The sequence below is a fragment of the Lemur catta genome, chromosome 2 (genome assembly GCF_020740605.2).
Source record: "Lemur catta isolate mLemCat1 chromosome 2, mLemCat1.pri, whole genome shotgun sequence".
Classification (NCBI taxonomy): Eukaryota; Metazoa; Chordata; class Mammalia; order Primates; family Lemuridae; genus Lemur; species Lemur catta.
This window is the reverse complement of record NC_059129.1, coordinates 96039450-96065917: the sequence shown is the minus strand read 5'-3', so window position 1 is coordinate 96065917 and position 26468 is coordinate 96039450. Positions and strand designations below refer to the sequence as shown.

Below are 26468 nucleotides of genomic sequence, written 5' to 3'. Positions count from 1 at the left end.
AGATAAAAACTGCTGTGCCTCAGGTATCTAGATATCTATCAACAAAATAGCTCTCACCTATCTATGGCAGATTTTCAGATTTAGATAAATTTTGAAGATTGTAAATTACATTCAGACACCTTTCTCATAGGGAGTTAATAAGTACAGGATTTTACAAGCAAGAGAAAGGTCAATAGCAAAGATTTCTATAGAATTACCACTTTTTCTTAAAGATATATACTCTGCAAAAATTCTTCAAAAAGCACTTTGAAACATGTTCTGATTTTGGAACACATATGACTGTAAACTCTGGCAGACAGAATTTCACTACCAATTCTCACCCTCTTCATATATTATCAAATTATTTGAGTTTTCAGCAAGAAACCTGCGGATCACTAATACTAGTTTCTGTACTGGTGGTACAAATGCAAGCACTGAATATTCAAAAAGTTAAAGTGTTAAAAGTTGAAATGAAGGTTCACTTGAAATACGACAAATTTAAACTTTGTAAAGGTTTTAAATATGGACTATATTGCTTTATATTATTTATAATATCATTTATATTTTTAATATTTATATTACTTATAAATGTATAAATATTTATTTATGTAAATACATTACATTATATTTAAATAATTTATAAATTATTAACTTTATAGAAATTGACAAACACATTTCATAAGACATCTTTTTGCATTTTTCTTTTTCAACAATTTCCCTAAGGATACACAAGTTAAAAACAATTTTATTAAAAAAACATGCTGAGGCAAACACTTTGTGTGATTTTTCATAGTCGTAAATACTTTCAGGTTCCTCAGCACTGTCTGGCCAGAGAAATTCATTGGATTTATCCTTAATATTTTTTCAAAGTTAATATATTAATACATAAAGCCACTTTTAATATGGATTTATTAGAACCATTCCATTGAGGTGATACGAAATTCTATTCTTCAATGTCTATTTTAATATAAATGTCATACTGAAGAGAGTACCTGCCAGATAACCAGAACAAATAGCAAACTTATCATGCTAGAGAAAGGATGGGAGAGGTTCAAAAGAATAATTTTAGTTTACACCTCTACTTAGAAGCAAGTATTCTGTAGTATAATAAACACTTATTTGAGTAACCAAGAAGGTGTTATAGTTACAGACTGATTTTTTTTCCCCTTGAAAAACACATGAAGTACATTGTGGTCACACAGACAATTCAATCCTGTGTTAAGATTAAGGGATTTTTATTATTGCATTATAGCTTCTTACAAGAAATTCTCTTCTAAATTTAGGTGGCTATTTTCCAAAAAATGGCCTCTAGGTAGCTCATTTTGCAATGGAAATGCATGATTATCATGTAGTGTTATCAACTCACTCAAAACCTATTTTGTGTGAATCCCTTCCAACTCTTTTTTGCTGAAAACTGAGTCCTTCTGAAGTTATATTCTAAGAACCTTCTGAATATTTCTGTAACATCTTATGCCATTAGTCATGTGCTTTTATCCATCTGAAGCTGGTATTTCCTAAGCACATAGCTAAACTTCAGAGGACCAAGTAAGGTTAAACAATTTCCAATGATAAATTATATCCTGGTTACATATTCTAAAAAAAACAAAAGCAAACAACCACCAAAAACAAACAAACAACAACAACAACAACAACAACAAAACTCCCATTTTTTTGTCAGTTATAAAGATATTTCGGTATTTCCTTATAAGTCAATTTTTCTTAACTCAATTATTTTTGCAATTACTTCTTCTCCCTCTACATGACTTCAGTAATTCCATTGACAAACTGAGTACACAATTGGACAGTGAGCAGTCCATGTATGACAAAGGAATTTTGACTCAGAATCTCTGGAGCAAGCATTTCAGGAAGCCAAACCGCAACCTCTGTAGCAATCTGACCCAAACAATCAGGATTCATTCTATAACTGCCAGGGTCCCTATTTTTAACCACCCTTCCAACTCAGGATCAACCAGAGAAAGTCAAATATGCCCTCCAAACCCATCGCCCAAGGTGTCTGCTTCTAATTAGCCCACTTCCAGTTTCCTCATATCAACAATCTCCAATCACAGCCCACCTGAGGACTTCCTTTTTTCCACTGTAAAGCTTTTCCACCCCCTGCCTGCCTTTGAATTTCTGCTTCATGCAAGTGTTGGTGGTTGGCTCCTATAGTAAGCTTCGAGTAATAACTTCTGTTTGTTCTCATTTGCATGGGCTTTGTTTATTTTCATACTATAACCTTATTTGAAGAAAAAGGAGGAAAATTTATAAGTAGAATGAGGATTTTTACTCTTCGATGTAATATTGGAGGGTTTTAAATTGTGCCATGAAAGGGGCCAGATCTGCGATTGGTGCAACATGCATTCTTGTAAGTTCAGACTTCAGTGTTATCTTCTCCTGCACTCTAAAATCCTTTACCCACTTGAAACTCTGACCCTCCAACGCCACTCCACTGACTCCTTGACTATTGGCTTTCTCTGTTTCCACTTTGGAGGTATGGAACAAAGCTGGAAAAACTAGCAAACCGAGCTACCAGAAAATAACTCTGCGTCAGACACTTGAGTAAGCATTCTTATGATTCTGATGATGATCCTTCATTCATTCAATAGTCAGTATGAAACTATGCTTTATAAATTAATAAAGGGTTACAAGGTGGGAACTGTGATAGGGGACATATGTATATAACCAGCCATTGTTGCCTACCTTGCTTTTCCATAATTGCTTACTACTCAAGAGTCATATAGCTGATGGTCCTAAAGATTCTTAGCTTTCTTCATTGCTCCCATAAATAACATCACCCTTGTGAAAACTAAGGCTAGTTTTTGAGATGTCTTCCAGGCCCTGCATTCTAGTGGAACAGCTGACCCACCCAGACCAGTGAGGGACCCATACCAAGGAACTGACTCAACCAGGTATTGCGAACTCCACCCAAGAATCAACTTAGCAAAGAAGATAATTTATACACACCTACCTATGGTTCTGCCCCGAACCCAGCCAATCAGCAGACCCAATTGCCTAGCCTTTTGCCCACCAAATTATCTTTAAAAAAACCTTTCTCTCAAATTTTCAGGGAAATGGATTTGTGAACTTCCTTCCATCTCCTCACAAGTTTCCTGCAATATTAAATTCTTTCTCTGCTGTAAACCCTTCTGTCTCAGTATACTGGCTTCCTCTTAAACAGCAGGCAATGAACCTGGTTGGGCTGTAACAAATATATATTTCTTGAAGATATACTTTGTGCCAAACAGTTTGCAAGGTCTTAATATGTAATAATAAGAAAGGGGGCATATTTTTTCTACCTAATAGAGCTTGTATTCTGGCTAGGGAAATAGTCCTTTTTAAAAAGTTCACATAAAGGCTGGGTGCGGTGACTCACGCCTGTAATCCTAACACTCTGGGAGGCCGAAGCGGGAGGATTGCTTGAGCTCAGGAGTTCTGAGATCAGCCTGAGCAAGAGCGAGACCCGTCTCTAATATAAATAGAAAGAAATCAGCCAAATAACTAAAAATAGAAAAAAATTAGCCAGGCCCGGTGGTGCGTGCCTGTAGTCCCAGCTACTTGGGCGGCTGAGGCAGTAGGATCGCTTAAGCCCAGGAGTTTGAGGTTGCTGTGAGCTAGGCTGACGCCACGGCACTCACTCTAGCCCAGGCAAGAGAGTGAGACTCTGTCTCAAAAAAAAAAAAAAAAAAAGTTCACATAACTATATAATTATGGATTTTGATAAGGGCCAGGAATAAAAAAAAGTATAGGGCACTATGAGAAACATATTTAATTAGAGTCTCAGGAGAGACCTTTCTAAGGAAGTAATATTTAAGAAGAGATTCCCCAGGATGAGTAAAAGTTCACCAGGCAACAGAATGGATATTCCATGCTGGGAAAACTGTTTCTATTACTATTTGCCAAAGATATAGAAAACTTTGTTTCTATGAGGAAATGAGACAAAACCTGTGTAGGTGGAGCATAGAAAATACCTGAGGGAGTGATGAGAGGCGGCCAGTGCTTTGCAAGTCATGTTTGGATTTTACTCAAAATACAAAGAGAATCTATGGAAAGGTTTAAACAGAGGAATAACATGGATCAATTTTCCTTTAAAAACAGGTCTGTCTGCTGAGGTTTAGGGAATGGGTTATAAGACAGAACAGAGAGGCTTGTGGGAACACCAACATAGTTGTACAGGTGAAAGGTACCCTGGTTGTGACTTCAGCAATAAATGTGGCAAAATATGGATGGATTGTAAACATATTTTGAAATTAGAATACACAATATCATCTTTGAACTGACCAAAAGAATTCAAGCTAGTAAAACTACTTACTTTGATTTTCTTTTTCCTGCTCTTGAGCACTCAATAGCAGGCTCTTAAACATGAAAATTGCCACCTACTGTCTTTAACCCTTATTCTGCTCCTCTGCTCCAGCGAAGGCACTACAGTGGCCCCAGAGAGCTTGTCTGAACAGATGTGGCTGGTTGTGTATGCAGCATTGCTGATCCTTTTTAGACTGCTGCTAATTGGGCTGGGTTCCAAACAAGGGCTCTGTCAGGATAGAGTTGAAAGGATTTGTTTTGATCTGTGAGAACTATCTGTGTGGAAATGATGACCACAGCAGCATCACAACTGCAAGCTAGGACCCCTGAACATGGCCCCTTTTCTCTGTTCATCAGACTCATACTTGTTTCTTCCTAGTTTACCTGCTCCACAGTTGTAAACATCAGGAGCGTGGACTTTCTTCCTATTAGCTGTTTTACTCCTAAGGTTCATGTTTCAGAAAATGATTTAAAATCTATCATTTAATGACATAAAAATAAGAAACTCTTCTTTTTGTCACTCATTACTGCCCAATCCTGTCTTCTAATTTTATGAATGTATTTATTATTGGCAGATTTCCTCCACTAGAGTGTAACTTTCATGAGGGCATAAAATAGATGTTCATTCCATATTTGTTAGAGGATTGAATAAATTAATGTAGTGTGCTGGTCAAAGATCACCAAGACAGAATGAGAAAAAAACAATAGGCATGAGAAGGATAAAGTTAGTATTTTATATGTTTTCTTTCTTCATTTTTCTCATCTATTCATGTGAAACAGAATTGTTAAATATTAACAATTAAAATTTCTATCCTCTGTCCCTATCAAGATGTAATTTCCAGGTTCTTTTAGAGACCACCTTATCATTACTTCAGACTGCACAAGAAAGAAGCCCTTTGCACTCCATATTTTTAGAGATGAAGATTTTGGCACAGAGAAGTGGGGTGGAAGGATGAAGTTCATCACTTAATTGTGATGGAAGTGGAATCGGACTTCAAGCCTCGTGGATCACTGTCTATTGGCCTTTCTAAACTGTGAAGGTTATCAAGGTAGGGACTTTGTCATTTTCATCTATGGGCTGGCAACTATACTTTTCAGGGAAAAAAAGTAAAGTTAGCAAAACTAGTCTTAATGAAACAGATACTGCTCTTGTCCCCATGATTCAGTTGAGGACGTTGTGTTCTAAAGGGATTAGGAAACTTGTCCATAAATAGTAAATGGCAAAGTGAGAATTTGAGCCCAATTCTGTCTGAATCTAGACCTTGAGCTCTTAACCATTCTACTGAATTAAAAAATGAGGACCTTTTGCTACTTAGCAGCATTTTAACACTATTAAGTCAAAATCAAATCTGCCAAAATGGCATTTCCAATTATTCCTAAGATCTGACTAATTTTATTTCCATCTTTAGGCTGGTGACTTCATGCACTAATCTTTAAGGACATTGAAAACATTTGATGTGAACTCTTTTTTGTTCCCTTTCTCTGTAGCTTACCTTCACCCACTCTCAGTACCTTATCTGTCTTGTCAAAGGAAGCTTTGTACTAATTTCTTTCTAATATTAATTCTCCCACTTGTTCATTTCTTTTCCAGTCTTTGGTTTGTATCTTTTTCATTGGCATCTCTCCCTTTCGTTACCAGACTCCTCCATTTCTACTTAAAAACATAGTCCCAATGCTCTGCTAGTCCTTGAACTAACAACATTGCTGAAAGTTCAGTCAATGCCTCCTGTCACTGTTTATTCATCTCCACTTTGACTTAAGAATAGTTTCAAATTCACAGCTCCATGTTAAAATTATTCCAAACTATAATATTTTCCCAAGCAAACTCCAGGCTATTCTCTCCTTGAACTTATGTAGCATAATAATACATTGCAAATATCTTGACAAGCCATTCATTTTACGACTCAAATGTAGCATTTCACCTCTATCATCTCCCACTTCTACTCTGTGTGTATGTGTGTGTGTAATAATCAAATCAAACCCCACCTATGTCTTTCCCCATATTGTTACCTCTTTCTGAAATGACTCAATCTCTATCCATAAATAATTCCCCATTATTCAAGGGCTAATTCTAAGTACTCCATCTGCTGCATCTACTGTGACTCTTTACTAATTATATCTTTGTATTTTTACTTTTCTTTTTAAAAAATCTATTTTATTTCATAGTATTAAGGTGGTACAAACATTTTGATTATATACATTGCTTTTTTACAGTTTGAGTCAAAATTATAAGTGTGTCCATCACCCAGGCAGTGTGCACTGTACCCATTAGGTGTGAATTTACCCATCCCATTTTCCCTCCTCCCACCTGCTTGATTTCCAATGAGTTTTATTTCCATATGTGCACGAGTGTTATTTGATTAGTTCCAATTTAGTAGTGAGTGCATGTGGTGTTTGTTTTTCCATTCTTGTGATACTTCACTTAGAAGAACGGTCTCCAGTTCCATCCAGGTTAATTGCCCATCAATACATGAGTGGATTAATAAAATGTGGTATATGTATACCATGGAGTACTACTCAGTCATAATTATATCTTTTATCAGAAATATTTTCATTGCTCTTTTGAAGGCTTGAAACAGACAGCTTTGGATTGTGTTTATTCACAAACAAGTATTATCTGATCACTCTATATGAAAAGCCTCTTAAGGATAAGGACGGTATGTAATTAATTTAGCAAAACAAATTTTCAGATTTCAGAAGAGAATTCAAAATACTTATGGAATTTCAGGGCAACATGCATTATTCATACTGTTCTACCTTGCTTAGCGGTATGGTAGATTATGATACATATTTGATAACCATTATATTTAGGTTTGGTGTTTTTTTGTTTGTTTGTTTTGTTTTTTGAGACAAGATCTTGCTCTGTTGCCCAGGCTAGAATGCAATGGTGTGATCATAGTTCACTGCAACCTTGAACTCCTGGCCATGACCATTCCCAGCTAAATTTTTTTTTATTATTATTTTTTTGTAGAGGTTGGGTCTCAGAGTGGTACCCAGGCTGATCTCAAACTCCTGGCCTCAAGTGATCCTCCTGCTTTGGCTTCCCAAAGTACTAGGATTACAGGCATGAGACACTGTACCCAGCCAATTCAGGTCTTTCTATAAGCCACATTAGAGCATAGAGAAAACTTCTGACATGTTTGCTTTATTTTGAATCCAAAACAGGACTGGATCTATGGTTATATGAAGAGCATCACTACATTTGTGCAAGGTATTAAAATGTAAGTAATGGTCAAAGTTCATCCTAATGACTTGGCTATTTCAAAAAAATAAGGAAATAACATCTCCAGTTAACAATGAGATAAAACCCGTAAGAGCTAACTAAACTCCACCATTATCGACTCCAGTCTTGGATACAAACTAATGTTCTAATCTTGGGAGCAAGGTAGTTAGGAAGAAACTGCTTCATGAATATTTAGGTTCCAGTTTATCATAAAATATTCCTGACCTGTGGTTTTGACAAAGTGTATGGTCTGAAACTCTCAGTGGGTGGAGGTAACAACCCTATCAATTTGAGTCATCAGTTGGTCATGATGTCCTTAAACTGGGTGACATTATAACAAATGTGTTTTTATTCTCTCCTGGATAATTGGAATCAGCATTCAAATTTGCTGTTATCTCTCAGGCTAAAAGTACCCTTAGGACTCAACTTCCCTCTTCAGATTCCATCTATGAATAGTGTTTCATGTTTAATTGCTAGATGAAATATAAGACACCTTACTATCTTTAATGTAATATTATCTCAGTCAAATAGAATTTTCTCAAGTTCTTATAAAAATATCTCTTTAAGCTGTAATTTTCAATGACTCTATCAGAAAAATATCTAAATGTAAACATTATAAATATAAGCAAACTTACACTAAAATATTCTTAAAGTAAGCACATATCCAAATTGCATAAGCCTTACTTGTGCTTTATTACAATCCCCAAAAATAGAATCAAGTAAGATAGATCCAGTATGGTGTGTTGCATTTATGGACATACCTAATTTATTCTGCACAGATTAATTCAAATAGTTCACCTGAATATGACTCAACAATGGAAACATAATTCTATAATTAATACTTTTTTATGGCCTTCTCCAAATTGGAAAGTTTATGCAAGCACAAGTGGTTATAAGCTGCATATACAAAGACTCATATTAAACCAAATATTTTCTAATTGCTACATTAAATCTTAAGAATAATTAAGTTTATGTGCATTTCAAAGTATCAGAAAAACCTCGTGAGAAAATCAAATATTTAAATTGTTTTAAGACACTTTTTATCCTTGAATCCTAATCGTCAAATATTATATTCAATATAATGAATTAAGTATTTATTGTTTAGAGTCACTCAGTAAAGTCAAATGTGAATGAAATGCAATTACAACACATACAACAGAGAATATTTCTCCCTTCTTTAGGATATGTTTCATTTAATAATTAAAGCAAATAAGCTGAATGCTTCAAGTACCTTTTCTAGACCTTCTTCCTTGAGACTGATCACATCCAAATCAAAATCTGTTCGTAAGCCGTTGGTTTTGTTGAAAGTTATTCTGCCTGTGAGTCCTTCCCAGTGTGCCTATGGAAACAGAAAAAAAAAAAAAAGATAATAAAGAAGTGAAGGAAGAAAAGATAAAATATTTTTTCACAAAAAACAGGAAAATGATTTTAATTACTTTTCGTTAATTTACATTGCTACAGATTTTTAAAATAGGATATTTTCCTAAATAAATTATCCTAGTTTTAGCTAGTTTCAGTATAAAACTTACTGTAAATTTTTCGTTTTCTACAATGCATTTTTCCAATCATACCTATTTTCTATGAAAAATTTGTTTTTTTTTAAATTTCAGAATATTACAGGAGTATAAATGTCTTAGTTACATGGATTGCTTTTATACTGCTTGAGACAGAGTTATATGTGTGCTCATCACCCAGATAGAGTACACGGTACCTGTTAGGTGTGATTTCACCCATTTCTTCCTCCCCCCAACACCTGCTTGATTTCCGTTGAGTTTTACTTCAGCACAATTCACAATTGCAAAGATGTGGAATCAACCCTAGTAGTGACCATGATTTCATAAGGCAATTAATGTAATGTGGTATATGTATACCATGGAGTTCTACTTAGCCGCAAAAAAATGAGTTAATTCCATTTGTAACAATCTGGTTGGAACTAGAGACCATTCTCCTTAGTGAAGTATAATAAGAATGGAAAAACAAACACCACATGTATTCACTATTAAATTGGAACTAGCGGAACAGCACTCATGATATTATGCTTTAAATAGTGAACTGTTTTCAGCAAAGTGAGAAAAATTTAGTCATTTATTATGATAAATGAGATAAGGAGTATCTCACTGGAGGTTATAGATAGAACTACTGTTATAAAATACTTCTAAATTCATAATAATATGAAAAGAAATAGCAATGAAAGAAACTGAATCCAGGAAACCTATATTATGCCACTTCAATTACACACATTTGCCCTAGAATAATTAACTTATTATTTTACTTTCCAAGTTAAACTGGGAAAAATGTATTACAATTACTTCATTTTAAGTACACTGTAAGTACATTACTAAGGTGTACTTCCTGTGGAAGGAGCTCTCCATATACAAGGAGGTGGGAATATAATAATACAGTTACATGACATTGTTACCCTTTAAAGGTGAGCAAATATTGGGACTTTTTTTAAATATAAGAAGCTTTCTCATTCTGTTGGTTATATGGCCGAAAGTATAAGTTTTCCATTATTTGTCATTTGGCAATAGCATGAAAAAATAGTTATATATTAAAATTTTAAATGATAGAATGTATACTCACAATATTAATATTTAAAATAATACATACTGAGACCCAAAATAAGTAAATCCCAATAGATAAAGGGTAACATTTCAATAAGGATTACAAATTATTATCATTATGACTACATTTCTCAGACTCTATATGTTTTTTGGGTATTTATGTATAGGGATTTCAAAATAGTCTTAGGCTAATAAATTAAAAATGAAATATAAAAATTACAAAATATATATATTGCAGCATCCCTTCTTTAAAGTTAAACATGTGTTAACTCGTCTCTAGTAAGGAGGAAAAATTATTTTTAACTCAACTTCTAAAGAAAAAAATTTCAGGTGGTTAACAAAAATGCATAATAGTATAAAAATAGACCAGCGGATCAAGAAGCACAAGAACAGAAGTATAGAATAGTAAAACAAATCTGGGATAGAGGGAGCTTTAAAAAATGTACACAAGTGAAACTGTAAAACTAATAATTGTATCACAAATTCAATTCCTCACTTCCTAGCAACCAAAGCAAAGAAGAAAATATGATGAAACACAATATACAAGGTCTACAATTTAAGACACACCAGCTGCTCAGGAGAAACAGCTTTTCCTGATACTGAGACCTGAGAGAAATTTCTCCTGTTGGTCCTCATTAGGGGGATACTGTGTGATTTAGTGGACAAGGTTCTCAATTACACCCTACAATGAATACAATGGGGAATGTCATACAACCACTTCTTTTAGGGCTGCTCGACATGTCATGGTCTCAGTACTCAAGAGCTAAGTTAAAAAAAAATCAATTCTTCCACTAGCCAGGTCTGTTCACAGCTCTTTAAAGCTCAGTTTTACACCAGAAGTCAATGTTAGGATAACAGGCAACCAATAAACTGCATATTCTTCAGAAAGTATTAATTTACCTATCTGAGGTTTGGTAAGAAATTAGAGGAGGAAAATGTATAGATATTCTTTGCCAAGGACCTAGAAATTCTTAATAATGATCTTATCTGAGCTTTCATTTTTATCATGAATAATTTATTATAGGATGAACTGATGATTTATTTTAAGTCATTAATGAAAACCTTATATGGTAATAATACCTGTGATATTTTATAACAAAGATTAAGGCTCAGTTAACTTTCCTTCATGATAGGAAGAATAGAAAGAAAATATATATGCATGTATATGTATGTACATGTATAATCATTAAGAATTTTTCCTTTTTTTCTCACTATGGGCATGCTTCATCTATAATTATAATAGATATAATAAAAAATGATATATGGTCATGAGAATGGTGGTATTATACAATGAAGTAAACTTTGTACTTTGATGAATCTATATATTCTGTTTCATGTCAACTTTTAATATAATTAAAATAACTATACATTATATTTAGGAACTATTAATCTAAGTAATTACAATTTAAGCCTCACAAATTAGGTGTAATTTTAGTGCGGTGCAAATGACATTCATGTTAAACATACATTTCATAGTTTGTTGTCTTAAATATAAACACTATTTAAATATCTCTCTACATAAATGAAAAGTAACACATATAAAGATTCAGAAAGGCAAAAGCTTACAATCTCATAAATCAAGCTTTCATGGGTCATAGCACCATGATAGAAATTTTGATGGATATTCCATTTATTTACAATTGAATTCCCCTCCCCTTTTATTTCATGTTATTTAGTAAAAATGTTAATTTTGCTTGTGTAGGGCAAGAGGGAAAGTTTAAAGACACAAGTTAAAGGTAATCTGGTAGAAAACCTTAGATAATCTTATTTCATTCAGCATAAGGACCAAAGGAACAAGGCGGATGTGTTTCTCCTGACATACCTCTTTAATTAGACTCATAAAGCGGGTCCCAAAGCGCCAGGGTTTATGCCGATTGCACTGCAAGGAACTGACTGTCATCTGGGGAAACTGTTGGACGGCCACAGACACTACGTGCACAGCATCATACATTAGAGCAGCATCAGTCTGAAAGGCAAGGGAAAAGGAAATATACAGAGTCAATACAATGCATGAAACCTGTGGTAAGTGGTTTGGAAGTGAGGGAATTGAGGGAAATACATATCCCGTTTTTCTTTATGTAAGGGAGAAAACATTATCTCTAATATGTTCTGGTTCTCTTAAATAAGACATTGTTATCAAATTACTACATCAGCTCCATTAGAACATTTGGTCCAGCTTCCCTTTCCTGAAATGATAACCCAATTACATAGGGTCCTAGTACCTTTGTTGAAACAGGAAATGTGTGAAGGCATTCTCTATTTCCCTTTTGTCACTTTCTCAGATTCTCTCAGTATCTTACTCTGTCTCACCACACACACACACACACACAATGAATACAATTGCTAACATTTTGAATGGTTATGCTAATCACACATTGTATATAAAAGTAAATAAGTAAACAGTTTCCTTGTATAGGAAGAAAAAAAGAGATTTTAAAGGAGATTTACTTCAAAAGCTTAAACCCTTTAATTGCTTTAACCTTTTAACTTTAAAAAGATATAAAACACGATCTTTCCTTCACCTCAAATTTTTAAAAGGTTCAATCTCAGAAATGATGCTACAGTTTTGAATCTCAATACATGTATTAGTCTCTTTTCAAGAAACTAAGCTTAATCTTTTGTGCTGTTTCCTTTGCCCAGAATTTCCATATGAATAAAAATTCATTTAGCTTCTCAAGTAAAACAAATATGAATTCTACTGTGTTTGCACCTGCTCAAATGATCAATCACTTTAGAGGTTGATGATAAAAAATAAAATGTTTATAAGTCATAATAAAACAGAGGCTCAGCAACCATCAAGTGCTGTGTTAAATGGACCCTCACATTTGGCAGATCGATGCCAGCCTCGCTACCTACAGAAGAGGGCCACACTGACAGTACTGGGGGTAATGAACTTTGGCCATCTGCTTGGCATGCTTTAGAATAAAAGAATATATTTCCTTTTCTCATTCATACAATTAGTGAGCTGTGAAATGAATTCCAAAATGAATAGGAACCCTGTAGATTACAGTATTTGCCATGATACAATAGAAAACAAGTACACACAGTAGCCTTCGAGCGAATGGATACTAAGGAGCCTTACCACATAAAATGCAAGATGGCTAAAGAGCACGATGCAATGATGGAACATAATAATAATACCATTTTATAGTTCATAAATCTCTGGGGACTATAACTCAGATTCATAACCTTCATTTTATAAATACCAGCTGACTACTTTCACATACTCTGATGGCTGCATAGTGCAAACTGCACACGTGTAGTTAATACAGGCATACATCATGAGCCTGGGGATTACACTGATATTTGTCTTTGGCCTGAGTTAACATTCAGAGGACATGTTTCATATATCACACAGGTGGTCACAAAAGTAGTTACAAAAATACAAAAGATACATTTGAAATTTTTAAAATGTATCACTGTCAACAAGGGTACATAGAAATGAGCGCTTTCAGAAATCACTAAAGGAAAGATAAAGGGTAATTTTGCAATATATAACACAAAAGAAACTTAAAAAATCCATTTTTTTAACCTAGTAATTCCTATTTCTGAAATTTGCCCTGTGAAAAATCAATGAACAATGGCTACATACATTGTCCATTGAGAAAAAAAAGAAAGAAAGAAAGAATGGAAATCTACTGAATCTCTAAAATACAGAAATGCTTAAACAAATTCACAATGGTATTTTATATAGCCATTAAAACCCATGCTTTGAAAAATACTCAATTAGACGGAAAATTGCATATAATATGTTAAGTGTAAAATTAGATTATACAGAACTGTCTTTCCAGCATAAACCATTATTTGTGTCTTTATAAGTACTTAATATGTTCTATTTAATTTATTTTATTCTCTGAATAATAGTATAATAAAAATACTCCGATTGTTCCCATTTTATAAATGACAAAACCAAGGTTGGAAGAAGTTAAGTTGTTAACTGAAGTCACACGACTTAGAAGTGGAGGGGCTTGGACTCTCTGTTCAGGGATAGTTTTCTTAACCGCCACTACATACTATATGATCAACAACAAGAAAACAATCAAAGGGAAGAAAATATACTAATTTTCTTCTAAATAATTATCACTAAAGTGATAACGATTACCCTAGGGAGTGGAATTTTTATGTCTTTTTTCTTTCTCTTTATTTTCCACAGTTTTTAATGATGAACATGCAATGTATAAGGAAGGTTACAAACACAACTGCAATTTTTCCCAAGTTAGAAATTTTGATCTATTTCTGCAAAAATAACTAAAAGAACACAAACTACAATATTCTTAGTCTCTTAGTTTCCATGAAGATATCCTTTCATGTTGTATTGGCATATATGATTGTATGTGACTTAAATGAAAATCCTTGAACAGTAACTTTATCTAACATGATAATGCTAGGAAAGAATTTTGCCTAATTAAGAGTTTGAAAGATCTTTTTGTGGTATATAATTTCAGCTTCACGATCAGAGTACACATTAGTTGATAATAAAACTATTTAAAATATGTGATAATAAATGCAATTATAAAAGGAAGATAATATTATATGCTTAAAGTATAAGATAAATACAACCAGGCACAGTGACATGCACCTGCAGTCCCAGCTACTTAAGAGTATGAGGCAGTAGGATCACTTGAGTTCTGTTTGGGCAACATATTGCGTGAGACCCTCATCTCTAACTACAACAACAATAACAAAATATAAGTACTAGAGAAAAATAAAATGTATAAATAGTTGAAAGGATACTAATCAAATTACTTCTTTAATTCCCAGTTTAAAATATGCTAATTTATTATAAAGCAATAAATAGAACCTCTCAAACTACTTTCTATGATATTTTCTTCAGTTTAAGGTGCTTTTTTTGTTTTACTTTCAGACTAGTTTTACGTGATAATATGTAGTTATTTTCCATTTACACTTGGTATCTTGTCACATATAACCTTTCTTGTCTTCTTTGCAAAACTGTACACCTGTAAATTCTTCTTCCTTTGAAGAATTGTGAGAAAATTCTAGCATTTTAAAAATGGTTTTTTATTCTGAAATAAATGCATATACTCGAAAATTTGTTTCCTGTTAGTAATATTATTAGCTAACATTCATTGAGTATCTACTATGTGTGAACCATCCTCTTTAAATTATTTCCTTTAGTTCTCACAACTATCATCCAGTTGGAAACCCATCAAGTTTGTATGAAATAGGAAACTACGGCAGAGAACAGTTAAGTGACTGGACCAAAATCATGGCATGTAGAGGAAGAGCAGGATTGAATCTATTATAGATAATCAGTTCAGAGTTCACATCCTTCTCTAAGTTTCTTGATCAATACTCTGCATGTAATAAGCAAAATACTTAAAGTGAATTTGAAGTTATGCAATATAAGAAATATCAATAAGCACTTGAATGCATTAATCTATATAACTTTTGAAAAGCAGTAAATATTCACATATTGAAAATGTACTGCAAAGGAAGGAAAATAAAGATAGGAGAGAATTTGTAAATATAAATTGTAAAAATATAAAATTGTAAAAGTACAAAGATTTCCCTGCCCTGCCCATAGCAACCTATCCCCATGCAAACCATTGGAGGGGCTTGAGGACAGGCCTCCACCACCTGACAACACTCTTCAAGTACCCAAGCATGCCACCTGGGAGCCGAAGGGTTGTCCTATCAACACTACAGCCATCACCCATACCGTGCATGCTGTTTAGAGGCTCAAGAACTCATCTACCGATCCGGCTCACCATTGACACTACCAGCACCCAACCAAACTGCATGGAGGCCCAAGTATCAGCCCACCTGGACCCACTAACATAGGTGCTCACATGTGTCATCTGGGGGCCCAAGGACAGGTACATTCAGCCCTCAGCTGCCACTAATGAGACGTGAGCACCAGCCCATCTGACATCTCCATCCCCAGAGAAACCCCACCACAGCCTCCACTAGCAACTGTAGTCTAAGCTACTCAGAAAATCAGACACCACTCATGTTGTTTTCAGCCAAAGAAATCATATAGAGACTACACTATTGCACACACCCAGAATCAAAGCTAACCTGCCCTACCCAACCAACAGCATAGATACATCTACAGGAAAAATTCTTTCCCCATAAAAGTCAATCCAAAAAATTGAAAGAAGCAACTGTTGCACCAGAAACACAGATATGAACATAAGAACATAAGAAACATGAAAAAACAAGGGCATAGTGATACCATCAAAGAAACATAATAATTCTCCAGAAAGTTTCCAATGAAAAATAAACATATGAAATGCCTGAAAAAGGATTCAAAATAATGATATTAAGGAAGCCTAATGAGATTCAAGAGAACACAGATAAATAATACAAGAAAACAAAAACATTCAAAATATGAATACAAAAGACACTGGCACTCGAATGTTTATAGCATTACGATACCCAAACACAAAGATGTGTAATCAACCCAAGTGCTCATCAATACATGAGTGGATTAATAAAATGTGGTATATGTATACTATGGAGTACTATACAGCCATAAAAATGGTAAACTAATACCTTTTGCAACAACCTGAATGGGACTAGAGATCATTCATCTAATTGAAGTATCACAAGAATGGAAAAACAAACACCACGCATAAGCACTATTAAATTGTAACTAATAGATCAACACCCATGTGCACATACGGAAGTAAAACTCAACAGAAACCAGGTAGGTGAGAGGAGAAGGAAGGGTTGGATAAATTTACACCTAATGGGTACAATGCATGCTACCTTGGTCATAGGCACACTTATAACTTTGACTCAAGCTGCACAAAAGCAAAATATGTAATCACATTTGTACTCCCCGTAATCTGAAATTTAAACAAAAAGTCAATCTGAGAATAAAATCAAAGACTCAATACCTTTCATAGTAGCAACAAAGAAAATAAAATACCTAGGAATATATTTAATCAAGTAGGGGAAAGACCTCTACAGGTAGAACTACAAAACACTGAGGAAGGAAATCACAGAGGATACAAACAAATGGAAAAACATATCATGCTCATGGATCAGCAGAATCAGCTATGTTAAAATGTCTATACTACCCAAAGTGATTTGCAGATTCAATGCAATCCCCATTAAAATACCAAAGTCATTTTTTGCAGATCTAGAAAAAATAATTCTTCACTTCACATAGAACCAGAAAAGACCCCGAATAGCCAAAACAACATTAAGCAAAAAGAACAAATCAGGAGGCATCACTTTGCCAGACTTCAAGCTATACTACAAGGCTATAACAACCAAAGCAGCATGGTACTGGCACAAAAACAGAGACATAGACCAATGGATAAGAACAGAGAACTGGTGTATAAATCATCCTTACATTGCCATCTGATCTTTGACAAAGCAGATAAAAATATACACTGGGAAAAGAATTCCTATTCAATAACCAGTGCTGGGAAAATTTGATAGCTACATGTAGAAGATGGAAACAGGATCCGCAACTCTCATCACTCACAAAAATTAACTCACAGTGGATAACAGACTTAAACCTAAGGCATGAAACTATAAGAATTCTAGAAGAAAATGTTGGAAAAACTCTTCTAGATATCAGCCTAGGCAAAGAATTTATGAAGAAGACCCCGATGACAATCACAGCAACAATAAAAATAAATGGGACCTGATTACATTAAAAAGCTTCTGCACAGCCAAGGAAACAATCAATCAAGCAAATAGACAGCCTACTGAATGAGAGAAAATATTCATATGCTATAACATCCAATAAAGGGCAAATAACCGGAATGTATTAATACAAAGAACTCAAGCAAATCAGCAAGAAAACATCAAACAACTATGTTAAAAATGGGCAAAAGACATGAACAAAACCTTTTCAAAAGAAGACAGAATAATGGCCAATAAACATATTAAAAAATTCTCAATGTCTCTAATCATCAGGGAAATGCAAATAAAAACCACAATGTGATATCACCTAACTCCAGTGAGAACGGCTTTTATCAAAAACTCCCAAAACAACAGATGCTGGCATGGAAGTAGAGAAAGGAACACTTGTACACCGTTGGTGGGACTGCAAACTAGTTCAACCTCTACCAAAAGTAGTGCAAAGATACCTCAAAGAACTAAAAGTAGACCTACCATTTGATCCTGCAATCCCACTACTGCATATTTATTCAAAGGAAAAAAAAAAGACATTTTATTAAAAAGATACTTGCACTTGACTGTTTATAACAGCACAATTCACAATCACACAGATGTAGAAACAACCCAAGTGCCCATCAATACATGAGTGAATTAATAAAATGTGGTATATGTATACTATGAAGTATTACTCAGCCATAAAAAATGGTGAACTAATACCTTTTGTAACAACCTGCATAGAACTGGAGACCATCCTCCTAAGTGATGTGTCACAATAATGGAAAAACAAACACCACATTTACTCACTATTGAATTGGAACTAAATGATCAACACTCATGCGTACATATGGTAGTAAAATTCAATGGAAATGAAACAGATCAGAGGGAGGAGGAGATGGGTAACTTTACACTTAACAGTACAATGCACACTATCTGGATGATGGACAAGTTTATAACTTTGACTTGAACTGTACAAAAGTAATTCATGTAACCAAAATGTTTGTACCCCCATAGTATTCTGAAACAAAGATAAATAAATAAATAAATTACAAAAAAATAATAATAAATAAAAAAATAATAAGTGGAAACCTCCAAGGTCTAGTTAAAGATTTAGACCTCCAAATACAGGAAGCTCAGAAATCCCAAATAGATACAATTCAAGAGGTCTTCTCCCCAGCACATAACAGTTAAACTGCCAAAAATCAAAGACAAAGAGAGAATTCTAAAAACAACAAAAGAAACGTGCCTAGTCACACAAAAGGGAATCCCCATCAGACTAACAGCAGATTTCTCAGCAAAAGCCTTACAGGCCAGGAGAGAATGTAATGATATGTTCAAAGCGCTGGGGGAAAAACAAAGTCCAGAATACTATACTCAGCAAAATTCCTTTGTAAATAAAGGAGAAATAGTCTTTCACAGACAAGAAGAAACTGAGGGAAATCATCAATAGTAGACTGGCATTAAAAGAAGTGCTTAAGTCTTATACCTGGAAGTGAAAGGACAATATATACCTTCATGTAAACACACAAAAGTATGAATTCTACTGGTAAAGGAAGAGAAAAAACTCAAATATTGCCACTACAGAAAAGTACTCAACCACAATGATAAACAATAAGCGATATAGAAAGGAACAGAGGATATTAAAAAGAAAAAAACAGAAAATAATTAACAAAATGACAAGAATAAGTCCTCATATATCCATAATAACACAGAATGTGAAGAGCAAGATCCCATCTCTACTAAAAATAGAAAAATTAGCTGGGAGTCATAGTGTGCACCTGTAGTTCTAGCTACTTGGGAGGCTGAGGCAGGAGGATCACTTGAGCACAGGAGTTTGAGGTTGCAGTGAGCTATGATAATGCCACTGCATTCTACCTGGGGTGACGGAGTGAGACTCTATCTCAGGAAAAAAAAACAAAAGATATAGATTAGCTAATGGATAAAAAACACATGACCCAATTACATACTGCCTAGAAGAAACTCATCCTCATCTCACTGGTAAAGACACCCATAAACTGAAAGAAAAGGGATGGAAAAGGATATTTCATGGAAGTGGAAACTCAAAGCTAGCAGGAGTAACTATATTTATATAAGATAAAAAAAAGACTTCAAGTCAAAACAGTAAAAAGAGAAAGGAGGACATTTTATAATGATAAAAAGTTCAATTCAGCAAGAGGATATAACAATTCTAAATATATATGCAGTCAGTACTGAAGCATCAAGATATATAAAGCAAATTTTATTATATCTAAAAGAGAGTGATAGACTCTAGTCAATAACAGTTAGGGACTTTAACATCTGACTTTCATCATTAGAGAGATAATCTAGACAGGAAACCAACAAATAAACACTGAATTTAAGCTGCACTTGAGCCAAATGGACCTAACAGGCATTTACAGAACATTTCATCCAACACCTGCAGAATACACATTCTTCTCATCAGCACATGGAACATATTCCATGACAGACCATATGTTAGGCCACAAAACAAGTATCAACAAATTTTAAAAAATCAAAATCTTTTCAAGTACATTCTCAGACCACAATGGAATAAAATTAGAAACCAATAATGAGGAACTTTGGAAATTAAAAAAGTATGGAAGCTAAACAGCATGCTCTTGAATGAACATTAAATGGTCAAGGAATAAATTAAGCAGGAAATGAAAAAATTTCTTTAAACTAATGAAAATAGAAACACAACATACCGAAACCTATGGAATATAGCAAACACAGTGTCAATAGGGGAGCTTATAACAATATATGTCTACATCAAAAAAGGAGAAATATGTCAAATAAATAACCTAATGATGTAACTAGAGAACTAAAACCAGATCAAACTCAAACTTAGTAGAAGGAAAGAAATAATAAAGATCAGAGCAGAGCTAAACAAATAGACACTAAAAAAACAATACAAAGGATCAATGAAACAAAAAGTTGTTCAAAAGATAAACAAAATCTATAAGCCACTAGCTAGACTATCCATGTCAAAAAGACAGAAGGTCCAAATAAACAAAATCAGAAACAAAAAAGGAGACATTACAATTGATAACAGAGAAATACAAAAGGTCAATAACAGGTTTTTTTTTCTTTTTGGTTAAAAACTAGAAAAGTTAGACAAAATGGATAGATTCCTAGACACATACAACCTAATAAGATTGAATCAGAAATAAATAGAAAACCTGAACAAACCAAAAACAAGTAACAAAATTGAATCAGTAATAAAAAGTCTCCCAACAAAGAAAAGCCCAGGACAGGATGACTTCACTGTCATATTCTACCAAACTTGAAGAGAACTACCACCCACTCTCCTTAAAAAATAGAAGAGAAGGGAATGCTAACTCATTCCACAGAAGAGAAAATAATGCAAGGAAATGCCAACATTACCCAATATTAAAACCAGGCAAGGAAATAACAATAACAAAAAACACAAGAAAACATAGGCAAATCACTTTAGGTCTAGGCAAAGACTTCATGGCTAAAACCCCCAAAATACATTCAACTAAAAGAAAAATAGACAAATGAAACTGTATTAAACTAAAAAGCTCCTACACAGCAAAAGAAATAATCAACAGAGTAGTAAAAAGACAACCTACAGAATGAAAGACAGTATTTGCAAACTGTTTATCTATTTATCCAGATATATATAAATCTATTAATCCAGAATATACAAAGAGCTCATAACCCACTATCTCCTGTAGGACATATTCCCACTGAAGGGCAAAGGAGAGGAAACTAGTGGGAGAAGGTCTCATATTGGGGGGGCTCTGGTGAATACCAGACAATTATGGCTTTAGGTCCCATAGAGAGTATGTCTCTGAGCTGGGTCTTAAATAAAAGTTAGTTTGGTTTCCAAGTTAAGCCTCTCTTATACATAATAACTTCCCCTAAAGAATGCTTAATAGTTAAACATAACTATAATTTAACCAATTAATTTAAAATTGAATATGTGTACAATTTGGTTATTAAAATCCATATGGGGCAGTTAGATAAATCTGTAGTTATTTGCATCCTAAAGTACAAAGATAAGACAAAAGCAAAGCAGGGAGCCGTGTTGGTGGAGTGGGGGTGGTGGGAAATCATTAATGAAAACAAGACAATCTGTTGTATTTTCTCTCTTTCAAGTATAATTACTCATATATACTTGAATAACATGTAATATTATATATTACATATAATACATATAACTTATATTATATATAACTTATAATATATATATTATTATTGGAAAGCTAGAATATCTTTTCAGCCTGAAAGTGTAGCCCAGAAGAAGGAACCTCAGACTAGGTAGGTACAGACAGAGCAAAATAGGACAGGGCTACGAACGGCCCTGCATGCAGTTCAAGTATCTTATCAGTTGGAACGGGAGCCATCCTTGAGAGCCTACTTCAGACTAGATTGGAGTTGGAGCTTTATTTTTCTTTCCAAAATAAGTTAGTTAACCTAAAAGGAATGTTTGTCAGCCAAAAACTTGTTTTGCAATCCTTTAAAATTGTGCAATATGGTCCTACACATTTCAATAAAACTATAGCGATCTTTCTAAATGTGTGGCTTGAAAAGAACATGAGAAGTGTCTGCAAATATATTTAAATATGCATTATCCTTCTTACTAACTTATCGCTGGGTTTATCTTATATCTAATCTAATTATTTTCAGAAATGGAGCGTGGAACAGTATGCAGGTGGAAAAGCGGCAAATGCTAATTTCCATGGCTGAGCTATTGCCACAGAAATAGGTTTAATCACTCAGTTCTATTTCATCTAACTCAAGTAACCTCATGACTGATGAGTCCTTAATGTATTGAAAGAACAGTGAATACATATATGCTTACATTTTCTTTATGCTCTGGAAAAATCTATTACACATTTTTAAATAATTGAAAAACCAGAGAAATTATATACTGTCAAAAGTTTCAAATAATAAAAATTCACATTAATATTTTGATTTTATATATATATGATTAAAATATTCCCCAGTATATAAAATCAGGAATAATAATAGATTTTTTGAATAGTCAAAATATTTATATGTTCTTAGATTTCATTTACAGAAGAAACTGGTACTAAGCAATAATTGCCAATCTACCAATGTCCATGCTGAATGCTTATTTCCATTTCTGATTGCTAGCATATTAAACATTTCCTTTGTAAAGTTCCAGAATAGACGCTCTAGGAGTTACAAAAATATTAACATATAGCTTTTATTTGCATGAAGCATGAAGAAATAGAAACAAACAACTCTGAACTACATACAAACATTGTTGCATGAAATTTCTCAGGTATACTAAAAATTTCTCTTAGTAAAAATACATCAAAAATATTTATTCTTCCTTTTGATGAGGAGACATTCTTTTGGAATGCTCTGTCTCCAAGATGGTATGACTTTTAGATATTCCCACTGAATTTTGACTGGTAGAACTTCGAACATAGACTTTTCCACTTTATTTTGTCTGTTGTGCCAAGCAGAGCTGTATTTGTGATAATATATTATAATAAATAATTACTTAAGACTTATTGCATAGTAGAGCAATTGGTCTGAACTACAAATGTTTCCAATGTTGTATGCAATAATCTACATTTAAATGTAATCACTCTTAAAGAGTGATTGTGATAAATGTTCATATCTTGATTATAGTGAGTATACGCATATATTAAAACATATGAAATTGTATAATTGAAATATAAGTTTATGATTTGTAAATTTTACTGTAGTACAGCTATTAGAAATGAAAGTGTAATTGTGTGTTTTCTTCTGGGAAGATGGTCCATAGATTTCATTTTATTCTAGAACCATCTAGAATCTGCCAAAATTAAGCATCACTGGTCTGTGTCTTCTTTCTCCCTTGCACATTCTAGTTTTAATAAAACTATTTATATTTTCACTTTTTTATCTTCCTTTTTAGACCGCAAGCATCTTTTGAATAATAACATTGTGTGTCTTTCTAACATCCTGCACAGTATTCCATACATTGCCTTGCCCATGGTAAGTATATAAAAGCATTTTTCAATAAATAGTTGAATTCAACCAAAAAGTTCATTTAAACAATAAAAGAATAGGTATTTGGGAGCTCTGAATAACAATCACACTTTGCCATCTAGCTAGAATGTATTACCTCCCAGAGGTATAGTGAACCAAATCTGTCAGCAGCTCAGACCTGGGAGGAATGTGAGTACAGCCTCTGTCCTGTTTCTAAATGAATTTATAGTAACAGTTCCTTGAACACATTTATCTTTCCATTAAATAAGTGCAGGCAGGTCCCCTTTGAGATCTGAATGCTAGCTGGCAGGTGGCAGATCCATTCTGGAATTCCTACATCTCAGATTTTGCTCACTTCTGAATTCCCATCTGTGGTACAGTGCATAGCAAAAAGAGCTGTATGGTCTAATAAATGGAATATAAGTTTATGAATCCTGGCTCTTTCATTGACTTGATCTTTTAACTAAAGTAAATAATAAAAAAAAATTAAATCCCCTTTGCCTTGTTTTCCCATTTTATAATTGGAAATAAAAAGCAATGATCTGCCATATCTCTTCCTTGTTGGAGAAATAACTTTTAAAAGCCAGATGGTTTCAGGAAAAAATTACAAATGTTGATTCTTCAGTTAGAAGATACAGATATTAATGATGATCAGCAAACGGATGGATCCTGACCTCAGGACTTCCTCTGCACGGTCAGCACAAGCCTAAATCATCCACCTCTCTGAGCAAGGGTGAGAGGGTCACACATGGAAGGCAGGCTGGTGTTCATTCATTCAGCTGGCACACTGCACTCAGCACTCTGCCCGGTATAGAGCAGGTGCACGGTGGCTACTAGCTGAACCGAGGGACTGATAAAGAAATGCCCTCAGACCCAGTCGGGAGCCAATTGTCAGAGACAATTCTCCCAGTTACGCCGCAGCTGCCATTATGCTTTCTCTGTTGCTGGCTCTTTGTACTAGTCTGAAACAGAGTTCTTTACCAGCAGCTGCGTGAACTGCACAGACTGCATGAGATAACACATTAAAGCCATTTGCACGAATACTGGCACATGGTGCATAGGCAGGTGTTGGACGATGATGGTGATGATCACCAAAAGAGTGGTAATCTCTTCAGATGGATACTATCCAAAACAAGGAACCAGTTTAGAAAGTATAATGCTTCAACCCTTCTGCACCCACTGTTAGCCTAAATGAAAGAACAGGCCTCGTGCTGTTAGAGAAAGCAGGTCAGGTTCTACAAGGAGAAGCAGCAGGAAGGAAATTATCATATAATTATTTGATCCCTATAAAATGTGGTATGTACGTGATACCACAATTCAGTTGAAGAAGAGCTCAAAAAAAAAAAAAAGAATCCTGAATACATACAAGTTACTGATAAATTTATTATTGAAAAGTACAGATAAGTGGTAAAATATTATAGTGTCTTCTATTTAATATTAAATGAAGGACTACTCTTGGGCAGATAATTCCAAACCAGCAATATAAACCTGGACAAGTCTGACTCTGATTTTTTTTTCCCTATCTTCAGTTTCTTTAATTGTATAAGTAGAGGATTGAACCAGGTGGATTTTAATGTGTCCTGTCATTTATATTCATATTACCAGAAAACTCGTATTTTTATTCTGACTTTATCCTGGCCTTTGAAATACAACTATAATAATCTTTTGTCTGTTTTCTCCCATAATTCTTTATGCTTTTTATGCTTGTTTAATAAACATCTGTGTCAACATTTCATACAAATTAATAGAAATCAAAGGTCACTTTTCTTCAGCCATTACCTGTATGTATACTGTACCCAATTCCTGCCTGAACCAATAAAACCTGCTAATATATGTATTATAATCTCTTCTTTGTTATTTTGACTTCACCACTGTTAAACTTCTCACCCACATTAAAACCTGCCCTGGCCTCCTCATACTTTGAAGAGGAAAATTAAAATCCTTTCTTTTCTACTCAAAGTCATTCACTAATATCCCAGTGTTTTATCTTCTTTTGCCTCCACTAACACAGTGAAAACACGAATCTTCCTATAATTCATGTTTCTGAACTAACCAGGGAGATTCTTGCATTGCAGATTAGTTGAATAAAAGAAGATCCCAGAAACCTCACGATGAAAGACCTCTAAAAAGAATATGGATTTTTGACTCTACCTGTATGGCACTGAGTACCCATGAGGGCTAAAAGGAAGAAGCAAATGGATGAGTTAGGAAGAAAATTCAAATTCAGCAATGCTCTGAAGATCAGGTGAAGGAGACAGTACTGGACGACAGCGATTGCTGGGATTCAGATAAGAAATGGCCTGGGCCAGAATTAACACCATGAATAATTAACAGATCCATTTGTTTAGTGTTCCTGTAAATTTGAGAATTTGAATAAATGTCACTCCAAATCAATGCTCTTTGGCTTAAGCTGAAAGCTACTAAAAAAGAGTGTCTGTTAATTAGCTTATTTTGAACAACCAGTAAAATACAGCCTAAAATGTGGCTGATGATAATTTTTGACAATAAGTTTTCATTGGCTCAAAATGTTTATATTATACAATTTCGGGCTTTCAATTTTACAAAAACTCTTCCTGGATGCCATTTTCTTTAACAACATTCAACAAGATACTTTTACAAACAGCATTATTTCTCTGTAAACTTTTAGAGCTTCATAAGGAATGAAATTCAATCCATGGAGTTTTAAAGTTACAATTGTTAAAGCTTTAGGAGATGGTTATTTTGCCTTTTTTCCAAGAATAATATGTATTTACCACAAATATTTTCTATATAATTTTTCTTTCTAATATATATCTTTAGAATGCGCCATTTCCCAAGCAGAGAATCCTATTTGT

General features: G+C 34.0%; 1 protein-coding gene across 1 annotated transcript in view; it reads right to left on the bottom strand.

Moving 5' to 3' along the window:
- GRIK2 (glutamate ionotropic receptor kainate type subunit 2) overlaps positions 1-26468 on the bottom strand; it is a 599434-nt gene that overhangs the window by 213189 nt on the left and 359777 nt on the right. Inside the window, exons 7-8 of the mRNA XM_045544086.1 lie at positions 11888-12031; positions 8733-8840 (exon numbers count right to left, since the gene is read on the bottom strand). Coding sequence (XP_045400042.1) covers positions 8733-8840; positions 11888-12031 — 252 coding nt within the window. The remainder of the gene's footprint in view (positions 1-8732; positions 8841-11887; positions 12032-26468) is intronic.